This window comes from Nanorana parkeri, unplaced genomic scaffold, assembly GCF_000935625.1.
Source record: "Nanorana parkeri isolate BGI_ZX_2015 unplaced genomic scaffold, ASM93562v1 scaffold50, whole genome shotgun sequence".
Lineage (NCBI taxonomy): Eukaryota > Metazoa > Chordata > Amphibia > Anura > Dicroglossidae > Nanorana > Nanorana parkeri.
In genome coordinates, this window is record NW_017306318.1 from 1,968,353 (window position 1) to 1,991,388 (window position 23,036).

At 43.2% G+C, this 23,036-nt stretch overlaps 1 protein-coding gene across 1 annotated transcript; it reads right to left on the reverse strand.

The window, feature by feature from the left end:
• Nucleotides 1-4,548: 4,548 nt before the first annotated feature.
• R3HDML (R3H domain containing like) lies at nt 4,549-19,939 on the reverse strand. The gene is made up of 5 exons (XM_018574560.1): nt 19,676-19,939; nt 16,318-16,436; nt 12,265-12,397; nt 6,804-6,919; nt 4,549-4,973 (listed from the first exon to the last, which is right to left on the reverse strand). The coding sequence occupies exons 1-5, from the start codon at nt 19,934-19,936 to the stop codon at nt 4,841-4,843; spliced, it is 762 nt and encodes a 253-aa protein (XP_018430062.1). The 5' UTR covers nt 19,937-19,939; the 3' UTR covers nt 4,549-4,840.
• Nucleotides 19,940-23,036: the final 3,097 nt, after the last annotated feature.

Here is a 23,036-nt window from a genome sequence, read left to right on the forward strand (position 1 = left end):
TATATATATATACACACACACACCCACACACACACACACACACACACACACACACACACACACACACACACACACACACACACACACAGTATGTCTGTATGTAAAACCTCTGGCAATAGCCTATACTCCATCCCAGGGATAATCAAACCCGGCCCCTCCAGCTGTGGTGGAACTACAAATCCCATAAGGCATTGCAAGATTTTCATAGCCACAGGCATGACTCTCACTGAGGCTGATTATTAATGGGTTCTGTAGCTTCACCAGAGCTGGAGGGCCAGAGTTTGCCCACCTCTGCTCCATACAGAGCTTGTCCTGTAAGCGGTTTGCTTGCAGCAGCTCTTCAGCAAGGATTCTGGCTGTACTGTCCGCACTAGTGTTGTAATGTTTATGCTCTGTGAATAAAAAATATTACAGACAGACACTGTGTGATTTTTTATTTTTTTATTTTGTTAAGTTGTACAAACAGACGAATGTGTAACACACACACCACTGTATAGACTGTATTCCATATAAACAATAGAAATGTTATATATACACAATGATGAGAATAAACTGTACATCGGCCATAGGTGGGGTTGTGCTTTATTGTACGGTACGTGTTCTGTAGTGGAATCTCTAAGGCTGGCTTCACACCCAGGAGTCGTGTGCGGTTCTTAGTGTGTTCTGGTGCATGGGCAGCCTAGTCAAAATGAGTGGGCTGCCCTGCTGCAATGCATGTCAACACCTTAGGCAGTAACACATTTTACAGCGCCCAACCTCAGACCATAGGGTAAGTCCACTCAGGTGACCTTCAGCATGAAGCCAGTGGGTATGTCACAGCCTTACATACTATAAGTGGATGACTTGCTGCTATGTGAACCTGAAGTTTTGTCAGAACATACTCTCAGCAAGAGCCTACCGTCAATCAATATTCCAGAAAGGAGAGGAATGCATCAACACATTTAACAACCAACACTTATCAGACATGGGCATCAATGAAACACCAATCACGTCAATGCTAAGCCCTTGCCAATCTTTCTAATTATGACCGCTCAAATTTATTTCCCATGCCCGCAATCAGGAATGAACAGGAAGTGATGTAGAGCACTTCCTGTTCATTCATAACTGGGGACACTAAGCACACTAGGACCAGACATAAAAATGGATTATGTTTAAGTTAGCTACGACCGATGCTCATTTCCCTCTTTAAAAAAACTACACTGCTTGGCAATAGAAATGCTGGGATTTTATGTACAAATAAGTGCTTTTCAAAGAAAATTTAAAAAAATGAAATTCACAGCTTTCTGAACGGAGGAACCGTAAAAATTCAAACGCAGACAAAACACAATGCGACAATAAGGGGTGAGTTTATGAAATGTTCGCAGAGCCGTTCGCACTGCAAATGTCTGAGTTTTAGATGCACATCACATTATGGCCACTAGATGGAGCCAAAGAACATAGGAAATTCAATAGCTCCTCTGCGCCATCTGGTGGCGTGAATCTAAAACTCACATGTGCGCTGATAGCTTTGCTATCATTTTATAAATACACCCCTTAGGAATAAGAACAACTTTATTCATCCAGCAGAAATGAGGACACACCACCCATGTTCCCTCTGACACGTTTCACCCCCAGGGCCGGATTTACTATCTCTGCCAGTGTCAAGGCTGCATACAAGTGATCTTGGCAACATTGCTGTACATTTTTATCTGCTTGCCCAAAGCAGGGCTATATGTAGAAAACAATTACCCGCCCAGCGCCCGGAACTGCATGTCCCGGTCATCGGGAGATACGAATTCCACATCCCTGTTGCCCCTCTACTTCCTGCTGCCCCGAGGCCGGGCCTTGGTTGGCCTTGTGGGAAATCCAGCCCTGTTCACCCCCCTGCTGGTTCCTAATTGTACAGCAGGGGGCAAAACATAATAAGCATTACTAAAAAAATGGGTTTGCAATCAATATTATAGCTTAGCTCCACCCAAAACATATTTCATAAATGTCTTCCTTTTGGAGAAATTTTTTGCACTTCCTGTTTTAGTGACTACACAGAAACAATAAAAAACAACCTGTCAGAGGTTCTAACTGTTCAAGCCAAAAAAAAAAATTGGGCTGCAGTTGAGCTGTGACAGTTGCCAATACGTCTTCACATTTTTGCTTTGGAGTTGGTTCATTTTAATGGGATGACCCTGTGAAGACATGGTGATCAGTTTATAAGTTAAATGTGTATTGGTGTTGAGTTATGTTTTGAGTGCGTTATGCTGTGTGACCTGGTTATGGAAAGACTATCAGAACCATCCCTCGTTATCTCCCATTGTACTCTGAGGGAGCTCAGAACAATGACATTCTGGCCAGGCTCCTGCTATGGCTGTCTGGAGCTCGTTAGCAGGTGGACACCTGTGGTGTTATGAAGACAGAATGTCCAGGGAGGGGACGGGGGATGTGATGGGATTATATTCTGATCTGATCACTTTCTGTATAAAAGTTTGTGCAGTTGTTCAATAAAGCAGAGTTTGTTTACCCTACACTCAAGCCTTGGCTAGTGACTGGGGAAACTGGGAGCTACAGATCAGCGGGTTCCAATATCTCCTCAGCAAGGAAGAAGACAGCGGCGGACATACTCATCCTGAGTACGGGGGTCCGTCACATTGGTGGCAAGCGGTGGGATGCTCTTCCTTGCCTAAGGAGACCTTCAAACCACCACCAGGACCAAGTTTGCTGCGGACATAGAAGAGCCACAGTTGCCTACGGCCATGGAAGCGCTGGCCCAGCTCGACAATCCTGGTTCTGCCCAGGATATGCTGGGAAGGAGAGACGCTTTACGCCGGGAGATCTGGAGGGAGACTCTTCAACTGCAGCAGCACTATTGTGGCAAGGTCCTCCCTATATCCAAGGAACGATACTGGCTGCAATGGGACTTGCGTGTTCCTTTCCTGGGAGAGCAGCCCCGGGAGGAATGGCTGTTGGAGATGGATTGGCTGCTCCAAACAGAACTGATGCTGGACGATGGGTACCAGGCGCTACAGTGGTATGTCACCCAATTGTGTCCATGGCTGGAGAACAATGATCCCACAGAGGGCTATGACTTTGGCGGCCCGGGACTTATATTTGAGGCGCTCCAGGAGGATCCACAATTTGGGAGTGCACAGGAGTGGAGGTGGGAGGACATACGTGATTTTAGGGAGTTGGAACTCCCCAATGAGCTCGGATTGAGGGCTGATTTGGACTTTTTAGTCACACAAGAATGGGAGCTGGAACAGGCATACAAAAGACTGTTCGACATTGCTCAACAGCATGCCCCAGCGACCACAGATGTTTTGGAGCTACTAGACCCAGCAGAAGAGCTGGAATCAGGGCAGAGCACTGTTGACCTCTGCCCAGCACCGGCAACACCTCTGAAGCTCCAGGGAGCCCGGGCAGGCAGCCCCTCTCCCCAACAGCAGGCCGATGCAGAGGAACTACTAGTCCCAGCTGAAGAGCTGGCATCAGGGCAGAGTGCTACTGACCTCTGTCCAGCAACAAATGCACCTCTGGAGCTCCAGGGAGCCGGGGCATATGGCCCCTCTCCCCAACAGCAGGCCGATGCAGTGGAACTACTGACCTCAGCTGAAGAGCTGGCATCAGCGTTCCAGGGAGAAAAAGTAACCGACCTCTGTCCCCAGCGGCAGATCAGCAGTCTGGGAGAGGAGGTGGTCTTCCTCCCTCCCCAGCAACCAATTGGAATCCAGGGAGAGAAGGGGATCGTCCACCCTCCCCAGCAGCAGTTTGGAATCCAGTTAGAGGAGGAAGCCGTCCTCCCACCCCAACAGCAAGCCAGAACTGAGGATGTGGATTCCCCAGCAGAAGTGCTGACACCCGGGCAGAGTACCACTGGCCTATGTCCCGCACTGTTGCCTGTTCCAACCTCCATGGGAGAACAGGAAGCCGGCCTCTCTACCAGCTCGTGGCTTTGGTGTCCAGAAGATTCTGGCTTTATCTCTCGCCAGAGGCACCATGTTTGTCAGAAAGGCACAGACAACATCTCTCTCCAGCAGCAGAGGCAGGACGTCCTTTGGATGCAGTATGTGGACTTATGCTGCCCGACAAATGCAGGTCCAGACCAGTTGGGGGACTGGGACCTAATAAGTCTACTTTTGGGGGGGAAGAAATGTCACAGTACCCACCGTGACCTGGGCTCCTGGAGGGGGCTGGCGGCCGGCCTCGTCCCCAGTGACTATGGACCTAAGATTTTGGAGACCCCCTTTGTTGGGTTGAACCGGATGTCCGGGGCCCATGGACAGCTGTTGTGATGGAGCCTGGCCCCTGACTGTAACATCATGGACATCCCCAAGTGGACCCGTAGAGGGTCTCACCGGGTCTGCCATCTTTTAACACCCCAATAATGCTGACTGTGTACCCCAGCACTGGACAGGACATACCTAAAGCATCAGGTTACATCAGCTCAGCAGCACATATTACTACCGCACAATATTTGTATTTTTGTAACAAAATATGTCAGGAAGCTGATCTGATCCCTTCCTTCGCAGTCCTGTCCAGTGGCACCAAAGCTACAACTTAGATCTGATTGGCTGAGCAGACAACTTAGTGTGTTCTGTGACAGAGCTAAGATCACGTGCACCCATATTCCTGAGCCAATTACAATGAAGCAGCCTTGTCACCCATAGACTGAGCAGCTAATTTATACAAGACACGCCCTCTCTGACGTCTTCCATTGCACTCTGGTAGGATAATCGGCCCCCTGTAAGTAAAGTGTAGGTAGGCTACCCTGCGTGCAACTGCAACCTACCTACCTTCCACTAGACACACATAAGAAATTCAAGGTTGTGGTTTTGAGAAAATCAGGAAGTGGGCGTGGATGTTCTTTCACCTAAAACCAGCTGAGCTTATTGTTTTTCACACCGGAGAAACACATGTTATTGCTGCAGACGCCCCCGTAACTGGGCGGACACGCCGAACACGGCCTTCCCAGCTTGTATGGGGCTTCTCCTATCCAGTTACCCCTAGAATCAGGAGAAAAGGATATTAATAGTAACAGAAAGAGGCATAATGTGCATATTAGAAGCATCCAGGGCAGGGGTAGGCAACCTTGGCACTCCAGCTGTTGTAGAACTACAAATCCCATGAGGCATTGCAAGACTCTGACAGCCACACTATGACTTCCAGAGGCAGATGCATGACAGGATTTGTAGTTTCACCACAGCTGGAGTGCAGAGGTTGGCTACCCCTGGTCTAGTGCCTAAAGTATAACCAAGGCAAAACATATTTGGACAATGTTAAGAAGGGTTCAAACGCCTGTCTCGTGGAAATTTTCCTTCACTTCCTGTTCTGGAAACACAACAGGAAGTAAGGGGAAAGCTCTACAAAATAAGGGCTAATCCCATGATAGAGAGTGGCCCCTAGCTCTATTGACAACGGGTAAAGTCTGAATGTGTGACAATGTTCCTCTGTTGCTACCTGGGCTTTCCTGTCCCGGTGACGCCCGACCTCCAGATCTAGCGCGGGTGTCGCAGGAACAGGAAGTGCAATGGTGTCACAGACAATAATAATTATACTAAGAGCTTAAATTGCCAGCAATATCCAAATCTAAATGACATCATGAAGGACTCTAAAGGTGCTAAGCTGTAGATAAAGTACACATTGAATGAATAGCATAGCCTTGCCTGTAGCCTGACCCTCTCCATAAACTGGCCAATAAACCCGTCCCGGCAACACGGTGTGGTCTAGGCTGCATTCCAGAAGACAGGCCGGGATATGGTAGGCAGTGCCTGTTGTAGAACGCGAGGTTCTGACTGTTGGTGGTGGTAAACAACGTGCTTGTGACCAGTTAGAACAAGCAGCTTTTTATAGTACTTTCACCATGTTTATAGTGCCGCATTCCTTCCTCAAGTGACCGAACAGGAACATCTTTAAATGTCAACCCCTCCTCCCTCACAAATGTCATGTAGTTACCCGGGACAGTCAAATCACCAACTTTGCATATAGTCTTCATTACTTATTTTATTGTGTTAGGTCGGATTTTCCCCTTTTTTCATGAGACCGTGGTGGCTACTGGGAAATGGTCAGATTCTGCTTGTTACCAAGGGTGGGCGTGTCCACTATGGACAAAGGAATCCTCAACCAGATTTATTGTTCCTTCATATGTAACATTTTCATGTAGCAACAAGCAAAGCCAGTAACTATGCTCCTCAGCTTCATCTAGTGGCTATAAGTATTTATCTCCAAGGCTCCACGGCTTCATCTAGTGGCCAAAAGTATCAATTTCCTATGCTCCTCAGCTTCATCTAGTGGCCATAAGTATTTATATCCCATGCTCCTCAGCTTCATCTAGTGGCCATAAGTATTTATTTCCCATGCTCCTCAGCTACATCTAGTGGCCATAAGTGGGGCATTTATGTCATTTTTATGGGCCCTGATAAGGTTTGTATATTTTAGAAACCTGTATGTTTTCCTTTGAGATGATTTTATATTCGCCCAGTGTATTATCTGAAATGTTCCTTTATATCAAGTTGCTGCACTCCAGATAAAAGCACTATGTAATCTGGTTAGTAGGAGGCATGAGGAGTACAAGAGGGAGTAAGCTCAGGGTGGCCATCAAGAAGCATGTCCATATTCACTAGGAGCCCGAAGAGCCAGCAGGAGGAGGGGCAGTGCCACGAAGTCTGCAGAGCTGCAGTGTGGTCACCTTCATGTTACCCAGCCACATACCACTGCCGGTTCGGCTCACATCAGATATTTAGCCCCTTTGTCTTCAGGTGCTCCATGGTTCAGACATGTACAATATGATCTGTTCTACCCCCATGCTCGTAGCTCGTAGTTATCGCCTAACTTACTTGATGGAGTAATTACACACCAAAAGGACGGCCTGTCTCCACGTACTTCCCCACACGTTGATGTTGTGACAAGTGTTGATGGCGCAGCCCATTTTATTGGACGATGCCCACACCATCTGGAAGAGAGAAGGACCAGATCATTACAATGTATTCATATATCCTTTATTTATATTGGTCAGGAGCATATGACAATATCGGCAAAAAAGAGAACTGTTTAACCATCCAGCAGAGACTAAAACTGTGCAAAAAAAAAGTTGAACTCCAGGCAAACAGCTTGAAATACATAAACATGAACCTTCTTACCTGTACAGCTTACAGCCTCATAGTCACCAATGGTGTGGCTGAACAGCCATGGGCAGTGTCTGATTGGGAAGTTGAAGGTCCAGTTCCCCATCAGGTCTTTTCTCCTGGTTCATGACAGCAGGATTTCATAGCCAATAGATAGCTTGCTATTGAATCCACCCACTGCCTGTTGTCAGTCACTAGCAGTGGACCTGATGGGGAACTAGTCCCTCGGCACCCCCATCAGGCTCTGTCCACTGTCAATGTCACTGGTTTTTAAGGTTGCTATCATCCATGGGAGATGGTGTGCTCCTCTGAGAATGAGTGTCTGGTATGGCCTCAGTGCATCTCTGCACCTCAAATGGCCGTGCTTGTGCCTATTTCCAACGGGTACATGAATCTGGGGCAAACGCCAACATTTTTTGTGCGGATGCACAATGGAATTCTAAAGAGTGTTGTAGACAGAATAATTCTTGTTCTTGGCTATCTCTGAACTATAGGACCATGCCCCTCTATGTTATGGCGAAAAAAGGGGAACAGAAACTAGTTCTGACTAATTCGGACACATCTGAACTTCTGAATCCCAATGCATCTGAATGCGTCCGAATCCGAATTTTTGTTTCCGAATTTCTGATCCTATCCGAATTTCGATCAAAAACAAAACTGAATCGGACATGTGACTTTTCTGGCCAATCAGGTGTGTTTTTCGCTTTAATGCACCCGAATGGGTCTGAAAACGAATTTTTGCTACAGCAACATGGGAGCCATATACAGTATATACATTTAATACTAACGCTGGGGCTCCTAGACCCGAATATTATTCGGAATCCGAATTTCTGAATTGCATTCAGAATGCCATTCAGGTCTGGTAGCATCCGCTTTAGTAATATATGTATTTGGCTCCCAGACCCCAATGGCATTTGGGATCCCAATTTGCGAATTGCATTCGGGAGCTCCTAAATCCCATTTGAGTCTGGGAGCCTCAGCTTTAGTATTAATATCGGTATATGGCTTTCTGTGGTATTCGCAACGAATATTCGTAAACTCATCCGAAACGAACAAATTCGGATTTTGTCCAAATCCCAAACCCGAACCAAATTAAATTTCGCATCCGAATCCCGAAATAAAGAAATATACGGTCCAAACTGAATTTTTCTGCAGCTTATATGTCTAGCAGAGACATGTAGCCCTATCCTAATTCTGTATACAGTACTTTGAGAGACAAGACGGGAAGTGTGTTACTGGCAGAACATGGTGAAAATGAAGGGGCAAAAACCCCAAAAAAGGAAACTAACGCGGCCACCACATCTCAGGACAGGTAAGCTGCAATATCAGCTATTTTGCTCTTGGGTTTAGAGACACTTTATGTTATATTACAATGAAGGTGTTGCTTCGGTTGGGCCCCAGCCTTGCAGATAGGCATCTCTATGGCTTTTTATTTAAGGGTGGTATTCTTGGCAGAAGCCGCGGCTCTAACAAGGTCTCAGGCCAACACAAACACGGCAATAGATATGTCCAAATTAAAACCCTTCATGTACTCCGTGCCCGAGACGCGTGCGTCAGTGACGGCACTCGCCGAGGTCAAATTCCCGACTCTTGCCAAATACGATGCTGTAATGGCTTATTTTAAAGCTTTCGGTATTACAATATCTGTGCCTCGGAAAGGTTGGAAAAACAGCTCAAAAATAACATTTGCTTTCCCCCCTCCTCCATTTTTCCGCTCTCTTTCCTAAAAGATGATTGATCTTCTTCTGCCAGGGTAAATGTTTTTAGATCCCATTTAAGGTTTGCAGCAACAATTGCTGAAAAATGAGCCAGCTTTGAAACAGAAAAGTTCAGATGGGTCTTCAAGAGCAGCTGGGGATCTTGCTGATGCACCTTGCCATATCGTACAGCTTGAGTCTCTCTGTGGTCATCAACAAGACCAACCCACCGGATGCTCTTGTTGATGACCACAGAGATATGGCAAGGTATATCAGCAAGATCCCCAGCTGTTCTTGAAGACCCACCTGAACTCTGTTTCAAAGCTGGCTCATGTCATATCCTACAGCCAGAGTCTCTCTGTGGTCATCAACAAGACCAACCTGTGGGTTAGTCTTGTTGACGACCACAAAGAGACTCTGGCTGTAGGATATGGCAAGGTATAAGATGACCTTCTGATAACTAGGGATGAGCGAAAAGGAGCACTCCCTTGTTTCCAAAGCTACGAAATCAATCCAGAATATTTTGGCAAAATTTTGCCATTTTGGCAAAGTGCATCGAAATAAATTAGGAATTGGAAATTTTTTGGTTTTGGGTGGTTTTAAGGGTGCCAAATAGCGTAATGGGCTTTAAACACACAATGCCACCACCATGTGTGTTTCCAAAGCACTCCCCAGCTTAGTTATACTCATCTTACCAGAGCTCCCTCACAGCTCTTTAATCCGGCATTGAGGGGGTCACCTGTGTTAGAGGCTAGGGGACACAGTGATGTCAACCCCTTAGTCATGTGACTGGGGATATCTATTGTAGAGTCTTGAGAATCAGGGACTCCTTGTTGACAGACAGCTGCCTCCAAATTTCAGGAATCCTGCTACTTATCCTTATCAACTCAAGGGGCCCAGCGCTCCTGTACCAACAGGACAGTAGGACATAGGTAGGTTACACCTATTTATATATCAACCATACTATCTATGCAATTCAGATGTGCATGGGGTGTATTTATAGACAATTCACAGAGCCATTCGTCCTGCCAAATTGCCACGTACATTCACTCAGTGTGAATGGAGGCAAATACAAACGTTATTTTTTCTAACCAGGTTGAATGTAAAATCAGAAAAATACCCCATTATGACCACTAGATGGAGCTGGGGAGCACAGGAGAGAAGTATTGGTCTCCTATACTCCTCAGCTCCATCTAGTGGCCATAATGGGGTATTTTCCTAATATTACATTCACCCTGGAAGGAAAATATGCTAATAATATTCGTTGTTGCCTCCATTTGCACGGAACGAATGCACATAGCAGTTTCGCAGGGCGAATGGCTCTGTGAATTGTTTATAAATATACCCCTATGTGTGATGCCAAAATGCCTTCTTCTGGAACAACAGAATACTAGACACAGGATAGTTTGAACAATATGCACAGCTGTCTTTTTGCAACCTCGGTGACTACCTAGCTTTGTATTTAGCGCGGTAACATTTCCTGATGCACAGGCAGAACTGCAGCTCGCAACTGCCTACGTGTCCTGCCACGTCGGGAAACAAAATTAAGAAAAGTTTATCATCAGGGAAGCAAATGTGTTTTCTACATCTCCCGTCCGCCGCCATCTGCAGACTGCTTTAACGGGAGCAGGGGATGCCATGGGGACCCGGGGCCAACCGCAAGGACAAAAAGAACGCAGCGCCGAGTTTTGTGTTTTATAAGGGATACGAAGGACCAGCTGTCACCCGGCACACTTCAGCTGATGGTAAAAGCGAAATGTGAGAGGAAGACTTTCTTCCTTCAAAAATAAATATCTGGCTGTGCGATCAGGTGCAGGGGAACCGTTTATGGAAAAAGATTTAACTGCCTGCAGATGTACGCAGAGGTGCCAGGGGAGGGGGCGGGAGAGCAAGAGGCTTCTCAAGACCTTACTAGAAAGACTCCGCTATAAATGTAACAGGGATTTCAGCAATAAATCCGCTCAGTCCTATTCCTAAACTGATTCATATGCTTCAGTGCAGACGCATACATGCTGCAATAAACAAAGCAGAACTTACAGAGACAGCAATGAATTCCTGCCAATTGAAAGGAATCGCGGAGATTGTAATGTTTATCAACTGCCCATTCATGTCACTTTAGGTGGCCACTAGGGCCGGATTTCCCACAAGGCCACCGAAGCCTGGCCTCGGGGCGGCAGGGAGCAGTGGGGCAGCAGGGGTGTAGAATTTCCCGATGCCCTGGGCATTAGTTCCGGGCATCGGGCAGGTAGTTGTTTTCTTCATTTAGCTCTGCTTTGGCCAAGCAGGGCTAAATGTAGAGCGGGGAAGCAGCTCGTTCGGTTACAAGTGATCTCGGCGATGTTGCCAAGATCACTTGTAATAAGACTGCAATTAAATTGATTTAAAAAAATAATTAAATAAAATGTAAAAAATAATAAGAAATATTAATTAAAATAAAATGGTGATTAAAAAGTAAAAAATAATAAAAATTATAAAAAAATAAATAAGTAAAAAATAATAAGATAAAAAATTATACAAAATATAAAGGTTAAAAAAATTAATAAGATACAAAATGATAAAAAGTAAAAGATGATAAGATAAATAAAAATTTAAAAAAGTAAAAAAAGAAAAATGCAAAAAAAAATGATAAAGTTAAAAAAATAAAGAAACAAATAAAACTAACCCTGCCGCCCCCGATATCTGGATGCCATTATCCATTGGGGAGGGGGGGTTTGTCGAGGAGGGGGCACATTGAGGAACCTGACCTTGGGGTAGCAGAGAGAGTAAATCCGGCCCTGGTGGCCACGTGGTCTTTTTTGCTCTTGCCTTGTGGCCTGTGACCAGTTTAAAGTAAAACCGGGTGCTGCATCCTGTGAGAAAGGGGAGGAGTCACATACACCTCTATATACAGAAGCACCATTTCCCAGAAAGTCTCTTTAAGGATTTAGGCTGAATGAGGACCCCATGTTATTAACCTCTTCCCAAACGCAACCTGTATATTAATAATATTATTTTGAAGACATGCCAACTGTCAAGGTTGTCTCAACCGAACTTTCAAGCCCTCCAACGGCTGGTGTCATAGCTGATCACATGTGCAACACCATGGCGGCTACAATCCAAATGATGGTTAAGATGGCACAATGCCCCGTGCTAAGGATGCTACGGAATTGTTTCATAAATGTATGATCATTGACAAACTATGTCTTCAGCCTGCAGATGGCAGTGTTCCTCTCTTTACTGTAGCTGCCAGATACAATCACAGTATTAGAAAAATCAATACCTTTCTAAAAAGATAACAACATTTTTTTTTTTTCTGCTTTAACATAATGATTGTCTGCCACTGCTGAATGCTAGTTGCCAGGGTGGTATGTTAATTCAAATACGAGTCAATCATTCGAACAAGTATGGAGATTAGGAGTTTTCACCTTGACATCCCTGAACAGGAGGATATGGTATATGTTGTATCATGTCCTGGGGAGCTGTGATTAGGGTCATACCTGTGTGTAATGGCTGCACACGGAGCCGCTACATTTGCTGGGACAGCTGGGGTTACACTCCCGCGGGTAAGGAAAAGAGTAATGTTGTCTCTCGTCGTACCAAGCCTTGACTAGATCCAAGACGGACCGATACCTGCAAAACAAAGTCGCCATGAGCGTGATGGACCATCGGAATTCAGCAATTATGTCTCCATACAACACAAACATCCCGGTTCCTTTTATTGAAGTTGCAGGGGGCTGACACAATGAGGGAACACTAACAGGTGGAGGACAAACCAACGACCTTTGAACACTGACTAGCACCAACGGGGTCAGTAATTGGGAGCAGTACTCTAGCAATGGGCTCTACCTGTCTCCCTGTTAGTGAGGAGTCTCTAGGGTGGTATGTTGCCCTCCCCCTTTACCTACAGAGGCCTTCATTGATACTTCTCTCATTGGCAGTTTCCAGCAGTTGGTGGTCTGTTCTTCAACATAGGGCAACAACACTAATGAATGGACCTTTCTAGATCACTGATCAGATTGCAAATAAGAAACCATAAAATGACCGTGAACTGGCCTGTAATGTAAACATCAGATTTTAGTAGACTGGCCCTTTAATATATGCTATTAGCTGCCTGAGACGTAATTCATAACTATATGTGGATATGATATTAGTCAAAACACGGAAATATTCATTCTCATTGTGTACTGAAGCTTGAAGAGATCCTTTCCTTACAGCAACATATACCCTCCCTGTAGTATGTAAGCGGAGTAAAATGGAGATAGCGAGACTCTGAAATACCAAATAAGTCATCACCGCCATTGTCAGGTCTGAGCTCTCACATCTGTTAGTGTGCAGATATCAGTGTTTGCACTGGTCTATTTACTCTAGTGGAGGGAACAGCTGGAAAACCGAGAACAATGTTCTTATCTCTCAGCCTGCTGTCTTGTTTTTGGGGAACTTTTTCCAATTTTTGGATGGAAAATATCAAAGCTGTTGACATACCCCCCTCCCCGATGACTGTGCTTCCACGCTAGGGACCCATACCTGTTAACCACACTGAGAAGCTATCACTGATGGGAGAACTGTTAGGCTGTCTTTGGTTTTGAACGCCTATCCAAAAGCATTGGAATTCAATGGGCAAAGCTTTCCTACCAATTTCCCAATTGGACCCAAATCACATGCTTTTAAAACACAGCCTATGGTGTCAATTGATTAAAATTTGTCTCTGTGTTGCTATAAAAGACACAAATGAACACAGCTCTGTATTCATTAATACGTCTTTACATTAATTTATTTTAAATTCAAGCAGTGAAAGGTTCTGACTTTGACTCGGTATCAACCTTTAGCAATCCCCTGTACAGCAGAGCTCATACTAGGGGAAGGAGAAGCAGCTCAAGGAGGCAATCAGTTGCCCTGCGGTGCAAAGAACATTTATGCATTTTTTTTTATTTGCTCAGATTCTACTTCCCACGTTTGATATAGGGTCACTTCAAGCCATTGTTGTTTATATGCAGTCATGGAGTTCATGGCCCAGGGCAAGACTTCTTGAAGTACAAGCTAAAGCCAAAACCTTTTTTTTGGAACCCCAATCAGTTTTGTTGCCCTCTCTGTTCCACTGAGGAGATTTGCCATTACTTCCTGTCTTGTAGACAAAACAGGAAATGAGAAGAAATCAAAGTCATGAGATTTCCCCTCTTATTTGTCACCAGAAGAAATGTCCCCAATGGAAGATTTCTGCTCTATTCCTGTTTTGGTGACTCAAAATTCGAGACTTCCTGAAACTTTAAATTCTGGCAACAATGGTCACGAGGACAAGTAGAGAGGATGAATCTCCCCAGCCGGAACACAAGCCGTGATAAACACTTGTTAGAGATTTTAACCCTCCATCACTCTACCAAGGACTTGAAAAATATGTTAGGGCTATAATGATACATGTATATCTGTAAACAAAAAATAAATAAAATAAAGAGGAAAAATAATAAAATACAATAAAATAAATCAACAAAATAAAAGAAAATATAAGAATATGTTCTGGCTACAGAGACAGGTAAAGGTGTTTAGACAAATGTCCAAAAGAGGCACCTTGGAATTAAGTGTATTACAAATAAATTGACAAATAAAATGAAAAAATAAATTACAATAAATACCAACAATACAATAAATTACAAGATATAAAAATATGTTCTGGCTAAAGAAACATTTGAAGTTGTTTAGACAAATGTCAAAAAGGCACCTTACAACAGAGTGAACTAAAAATAAATGTAAACAATAAAAATAAAATGAACGATAAAACAATAATATTTAATAAAATACAATAAAATAATAAAACAAATGAAATTAAAATAAATATGTTCAGGCTATAAAGACATGTGAACTTATTAGGCAGATTTCGATAGGGCGCCTTACAACATGAACTAAAACTAAATGTAAAAAATTAAATACAATAAAAGAATAGAACAAAATAAAACAAATTAAAATAATAATACATTTAAATAAATATGTCCTGGCTATAAAGACAGGTGAATTTGTTTGGATGTCCATGAGACACCTAACAATAGAATGAAGCCATGAATGACAGCTCTGTCCAGGCTGGGCTGGGCACACAAAGCCCAACAGTTGGCAGGCTCATGGGAACCTTATCAGCTTGTAGATAGATGCTTACAATAACAGTGAATTATGGATTGCCTTTCTCCTGCAGACAGATGGGTTGTCAGAGTACTTCGTCACACATTTTTTATGTCATTTATAAGAGAAGTCTACAGTTATCTCTTGTGGTGGCAGTTTTTCACCTGCGTAGTTGGGAATTTTCTATAACGTGTCCCTGAGATTCTTTACAAAATGACGCCGTCCTCGCCAACTGAACTGAAATGGACGGATCTTTCACCAAATAGACAGTCCAATGATGCCAAACAACCGTTCAAGAGTCTTAACATTTTTTTATATTTGATTTACAGCAGAAATGGTCATCGTGTTTCGGGGAACACAAAGACTCCCCCTTCGTCAGGGTTTAGGAGTTTGTGAACACAGATTGTGTTCAGCGGGGACCCAATGGGTGAGACATCTGCCATGCAAAAATAGAATAGAGGACACAATCTCCTCCTGTAGAGAGTGTTGTATGCACTCACATCAGAGAAAGATGAATTTTGATTGATTGTTTTAGGTTGCTCTATCCCGGGCTTTGATGTGGTGTTTCAATGGCCCAATTATATGATAACAACACAGTTATGATTTGCAGGGTTATAACATTTGATGGACTATCCTGCAACCCAATATAAGCTGTATTCAGGGAACATCACAGATCAGATCCATAATATACACTGAACCAGGAAAAAAGCATGAATGTGTCCGAATCCGAATTTCCGTTTCCGAATTTCAGATGCCGTCCGAATTTCGTTCAAGAACTAAACTGAATCGGACATGTGACTTTTCGGGCCAATCAGACCGAATGGGTCTGGACACGAATTTTCGTTACGGCAACATGGGAGCCATATACAGTATATACATATAATACTAAAGCTGAGGCTCCTAGACCTGAATGACATTTGGGATCCGAATTGCATTGGGGGAGCTCCTGAATGCCATTCACGTCTGGGAGCCTCAGCTTTAGTAATATATGTATATGGCTCCCAGACCCGAATGGCATTCGAGATCCAAATTTCCGAATTGGGGAGCAGCTCCAGAATGCCATTCGAGTCTGGGAGCGAATCCAATTCGGAAATTCGGATCCCGAATGTCATGGGATCTGTATATGTTTTTCTTGTGGTATTTACAATGAATATTTTGTAAACTAATCCGAAACTAACAAATTCAGATTTCGTCCTAATCCAAAACCCCAACCGAATTTCGGATCCGAATCCTGAAATAACGAAATATCCAAACCGAACCAAATTCTTCCGCAGCTTGCATGTCTAGACTGAACGGGGAAAAAGAAGCGCGAGGACTGAATAAGGAAAAAGAAGACTGGGGTCATGGGTCACGGGTCACAGGTCAACGTTTTCTCTCATGTTCTCTAGCACACCTCTCATTTATCAATCATCCATAAACACAGCAAATACAGAGGAATGAATTACCTTCCAGAGTGGATGGAGAGATTCTGGCCTATGTAGCGCATCAGATGGGTTGGTCCGTGGTCCCACTTACATTGGTTCGCCCAGGATTCAGCAGATTTGGCTAACCGCTCATCCCACACCTTAACAAAAAGAAAAGATCAGCATTAAAACGGTTTCTGTGCTAAAAAAATGTTTTGCTTACATTCACTTCTAGATTTCCCTATGATGTTAAATCATTATAGAACAAAAAAGGAAGCGGCGCGACCAGGGAAAGGAAATTGTTGTGGACCAATTGTTGAAACCTGGTGAGTTGTTGGTATGGTCTGACTGGCTTGACAGTGAAGTGGAGGCGATCAGGTGCGGCTCCTCCCGGTTGAGGTGGTAGGGGGTCAAGGAACACAAGCGGAGAACGATAGAGGTGAGAAAACACACACAATGGAATCAAGGTGTGGAGTTTAGAGGCTCACCGTTGGGTAAGGGTAGAAGCGATGTCATCGGCGAAGGTGATGGTGGAGATCCAGAGGTCCTGTATGGTTAGCCGTTTTCTCACCTCTATCGTTCTCCGCTTGTGTTCCCTGACCCCCTTTTGTTCTATGATTACACCTGTCAGACACCCCGGTCGGTACTATTAGGAATCTGCACACCATTTTCCCCCCTTGCCCACACAAACATTTGGGTGTGTGAACACCCTCGTCAGAGCGCTGGATCTCTGGACTGCCCCTACAATTTTTCACAATGTTAACTCATTAGACTGTTCTGCACATGTCAGTAAAATTGGTGCAATACTGGCATCTCCTGGGTTTCCAGCAACCCATTGGGGTTGATCAACTAAAGGAATAGAAGGTTTTCACCCAATTAAATACTAGCAACAGTTCTATCTTTTTTATTTCCCTCGTAAATGAATGCACACCGTGATCACAGATGCACCTTATTGCCTGGCATTCAATTTACTACATAATTAACTTGTACTTCTTTAGTACAGCAACCCAATGAGCTTCCACGAGTGTGGGATTCACATAAACCATCCAACAAGCCCAACTCCTGGCAATTTTTAAAAAATCCCCCAAAAACTCAGCTCAGTTTTGTACTTCTATTCCATCACAAGATGTCCTCAGTCTTCCAGATTGAATGACACCGAGTGCACCTCAACCCCTGAGGACATTACTGGGAATCTAATGCTCATCAATAGGCATCATCACATCAGCACCGCTCTCTCTGCATCTCTGAGGACCTTTTCTGCAATGGAGAAGATCTGACCCAGCTCATTCCTTGAGGGGCAGAAGAAAGGTCTCCAGGGGCGAAGAGGGGTCACTTATGGGGGGGAGCATGGGGAGACATGCAGCCTGGAGATGCTCTTTAAAGCACACCCAAGATGGCTGCCTCATCTCCCTATCTGCCCCAACACCAATTTGATAAGTAATTTATGTCCCCAGGGAGAAAAGAGCTATAGAAATATGAATTAAATAATAATAATAATAATAAAGAGGAAGTTAGGGTGGGGCTGGGGGGGCATGTGCCCCGGGTGGCACTTTAGGAGGGTCACCACTGGGTGTGTGGATGGAGAACTTCTCCCTTGGGGGAGGGGGGAGCAACTCTGAGCCTTTGCCCCGGTTGACAGAATGTCTAGCTTCCCCACTGAAATACAGCATACCATAACATGCGCTTTTCCTTTCTAACAGCATAGATCATAAAATGAAGAATTGCACCGCTATGCTGGAGCATTTCTATTCATCCTTGCCAGGTAGCACAGCAAGCCAGATGACCTGACCTTTCTCTCCTGCAGTTATTTACCCCAGCCTGGTCACCTCCCCAACCAGAGCCTTGACTGGACAGTGAAAGAGAAGCAGCAGACTGATGAAGTCATCTTTCTGCTTGCTCGTTCTGTCAGCATGTGCATATAACACACTGGATTGGCTTCCAGTGCTACCTCTATCTTTCCTGACTAAATGCTGCTGTAACAGGGGAATACAGAGGCTGATTTCAAGTTACATTCAGATTTTTATACTTGGAATATTTAAAAATACGTTTCAGGATTTTTAATTATTACAGAAATCAATACAGAAATTAAATTAATACAGGAATGAATACAGAAATTAAATTAATACAGAAATATATTAATACAGGAATGAATACAGAAATAAATGAATACAGGAATAAATACATAAATTAAATTATTAAAGGAATTAATACATAAATTAAATGAATACATAAATGAATATATAAATTAAATTAATACAGGAATGAATACAGAAATTAAATGAATACAGTAATCAATACAGAAATAAATTAATACAGGAATGAATACAGAAATTAAATTATTAAAGGAATGAATACAGAAATTAAATTATTAAAGGAATGAATACAGAAATTAAATGAATACAGAAATAAATGAATACAGGAATTAATACATAAATTCATTTTTAATACAGGAATGAATACATAAATATTATAATATCTCCCTAGAGCTCAGCTTTAAGGTCTGTAATGCAAGAACATAGACGTCTGGGTAAATTAGAAAGTTCAACATGAGGGTTTCCATGTTCCTAAGATGAAGGAATCGGCTTCCCAGAGCGAGGGAATAAGAACATCTAAACTTGGAAAAATAATATTTCAGACGTGGTTTTAGGAACTGTCTGAGCAGACTGTGCCGAGTCAGAAAAGCCCTTTTCAGTTAAAAGGTCGGGCAGGTGTTGCTCCGTGACGTATCGCTGTGAAGGTCTACCAAACATTAAAATAGGGGCCTATTCATACAGAAGGGAAATCACTATTTTATGTTGATTTTTTTCTATTTCTTCCCTCCTGTATGAAAGCTTTACAATAAGATAAAAATAAAACTGACCAAGAACTGTTATCATTTTATAGTTTATTTAGTATAATGTGGAAAATAGGAAACTTCTCAAAAGACCCTTTGTCTTAAATTCAACCTAAAATAAAAAGCAATGCACTTCCTATGTCTCGAGTCCCATAGATACACTGTTGGTCTCAGGAGATTTGGACTACTGTGCTGCTCACTGTTCTCCTTGCTGGAGAGAAAGATGTACCTGAGGATCTGCAGTGCAAGGATCTCACTGCTTCTAATTCATCCTTTTTGTGGATCTGTGTTTTCTGCACCTTTCCAACTACTTCTTAAATATTCCCCTACCAGTCATTAGATCATCGGGTCTCAAGGGGGGGGCAGCTCTAGCACGAGGAAGCAAAGCCCTGTCCTCTACCAAGATGGCTCCCCAAGCAAAGACACATGATAAGTCAATAATGGAGAACATATTCGATACTAGGTGACTAGTCCTTTGCCCTATGCTTGCCTTTTTTGGGGGCACCACTTAAGCTATACAGATCCTTTCTATGGGTGGTCTTATCTCTCCCAGGACTGTGCACTTACCATGTATTCCATATTGGCAGCTGGTGGGAAGACTTTGGAGCGCACTTGGTTGTGATAGTCCAGCAAGCCATTCATGTCTCTGGGGGAAATGTATCGCTTCCTTCTGGTTCTCGGGATTCCGAGGCCAAACATGAGATCAGTAGCAGTGCTGTTGGACGGATGCAGCAGTTCAGTAGCACTTGGCAAAGCAAAGGAGCTTGAGAGCTTCATAATCCAAAGGAGCAAGCCAGGGACATACGGATGTACGTGAATCAGTGTCATCTCTGAACTTTTCAGGAGAGCTGATAGCTAGAGAAAGAAAAAGTCATCCGTCATCCACAGAGTCTCTAATTCTCTACCATGTTATACTGTGAAACAACACTTGTGGTGCAAACACTAGGATGCCAATGATGAAGGTAGTGATGGTAGAACATAACCATCTCCTTTTACAACACATATTTGTTTTTGTTTTTTGGAAGGGTGACGTTGTTGGAGGTGGCTCAGGTGCCAGCTAATTACCATCTCCCACACTTTCACTTTGTATGTGGATTGGATAACATTATGGTCCTAGGTTTATTAGAGGACTCCGACCTTATTGATCAGAGCGAACAGCCCATTGGACGCCTCAGAAAAGCTGCTCTGGTTGTGAAGACCTGCATCAATGGGCTTGTGTTCACTTCAAGCGGATTGTGCAGACCCATGCAAGATAATGGAAATACGAAACCGTCTTGGAAAAGCTCAAATACTGGTTGGGAAATGGTCAACTGCAAGTCAAATGCACCTGTCAGTGAATTCGGAATGCTCTCCGAAGCATCTCAATGCCATTGACACAAGCCCAAAGTCCATGCACACAGGCCCTTATTGTTACCTCTGACTTAAGCAGAAATCAAGTCCACAGGGACCACTTACTCCCTCTAATCCCTCTTCTAAAGAACAACAACAATGCTTGGCTGAGCCAAACTCCTGAGGGCAGCTGGATTGTGCATCCGTGCCGTAGGTCTAAGGCCAACCTACGAGGTTTCACATCTAGAAGATGATGACACCTGGGCGTTTCATAGTCCTTACAGACCCTAACCACCAAGTGCTTCCATGGTAGAAGAAGACTTACAGAACTATAATACTCTTCCATACATACCTACATCTAAATAAATAGACCTGTTGGGCCATCAGAGGAGTGCTACTTTGTGTTCCACCATCTTGATATCTGGCTCACACAGCACTGACTACATAGGCATCGCCATATTGATTATGGGACATGCGCAGTATAAGATTGATGCTCTTGCCTCGCGCACATAGAGTGCTACCTCCAGGGAGACATGTGATCATAAGGTGATGCTAATGCTCAACTCATGGCTAATCGTCCTTGTCAGCCCTGAGAAAAACCTGTTTCCTAAAGGTAGGTGGCACACATAGTTCTTCACTCTTCCAGGACAGGACTCAATGCCTGAGAGTCTATTTCCAGTCCAGCGTAGTCATGTGACTTTCTCTTACCCTATGCAAATCATGACTTTTTGAAAGTCGGAATTTGCATAGCATTTTTAGGGCACTACGATTGTGAATCAAAGGGGCAAGGAAGCACGAGTACAATGGGGTGGACTACTGGGTGTAACTGATACCAGCTTGTTTGAAAGAGATATCTAGTAAATAGGGTTTATATTAAACACCGCAATACCAATATACACTAAAACCTCCATCACTGGACGCACCAAGTACAGCGTCTTCCTCCTCCGCATTGCGAGGGTACAGCTATGTGTGCCAGAAATGGGAACTCAGACAGCAATGACAGATGTATATAAATTCCTAATGTTTAGTTCTTCATGAAACCTGAACACTGAGACTGACAGTTTCTAAGACTGTAGTTATTTTTATAGGAGCCTCCTAACAAGTAAAACAAATTAACTCTTTTTGGCTTTTACAACTGCCCCACTTAACATCAGTACATTAAATATGACACTACCAAAGCTGTAAAGGGCAGTCTGCATAAACAGCACAGCACTTCTTCAGCAGCTTGTTGTTAAAATATATATCTGGGGAGGAAACAGAATTTTTTTATTTCTTGCATTTTTATTTTTTGTTACTGCTCCCTTTTATGTAGGCTGTGCCTTTTATGGCAGCTGCATTGACTGTACATGTGTAGGAGCCTCTTATCCTTGAATAGTATTGTCAGTCATGACACCTACTGGCTGTGATAAGATGCTGCATATCACAGCACAGAGCACGAACCACACATCAGAAGTCACATGAAAAGAGAAGAAATGACAAATAAATCACAACTCTACACATGATGTGTAAACACATAGAAGCAAAAACAGCTAATAAATGAATAAATAAAAAAAGCAAATGGTTATTATTATTATTATTATTATATTTGTATCATTATATTATTATTTATATAACTTTATATACATTTAAATGTGTCATAACTATATGCTATACATGATAGCGAATATCAGTATTTATTTGATTAGTATTATTTTACATTTTTTTACTCAGGCTTTATACACACAAATTAAAATATAACATACAAAAAGATAACAATAAAAAAAACACAGTAAAAATAAAAGCAGTACTTTTACCTAACTGTGTTTTTCTGTTCTTAAGCATTCAAAATAATGAAAAATAAAATATCTGTATAAAATACGGAGTTAGAAAACATTATTTCAATGAGTAAAAAATAAATCAAATTGAACTTTAAAGCAATAAATGTGAGCTGGAGAGGTGCGATGATGAGCAGTGCAGAGGAGACAGGGATTGTACAGTAATGGACATACCTGAAGCAGCGGGTCAGGAACAGCTGAACAGTGTTAGTGCTGCACACAGACAGAATGACCTTTTGTTAGCAACCTGTTCATCCAGAAGTAGAAGAGAGAATTCTAACGTGGCCAAATCCTACAAGTGTGTCATGGCATCTGAAACTGAATCTGCATGGTGACTCCCCCCCAGCCCACCTCAGGGAATGTCTTGAAGTTTGGGAAGGAGATAGGTTGTGTGATTTAGTGCCTGCCTGTACTCCTCTGTTAGCACACACGCTACAAATGTTCTTCTAGGGTAGACTATGTGTATACAGAAAGGGACAGAAATGCATTTGTAATGCGGGAATATTCCACCGCAATCATCCTAAATCCTCTCTTCTACGCTCTTCCACTGTTTTTATTTTTTTCCCCCCCTCTTGTGACGATAGTAATTCTCCTTAAATGACCTCAACATAGTCTGAAGCGTATTTTGATTTGGCGTATCTAGATATTCTGTAAATGGAAACGAAAAGGATTTGTTAGTGCCGTCTGGAGTAAAATCCTTGGCAGGTAGCTGACTGCAAAATATCTTTATTGCAGCAGCTTCAGTGTGTACTATGTGCTGTATGGGTGCTTTAGCCTGAAGAATG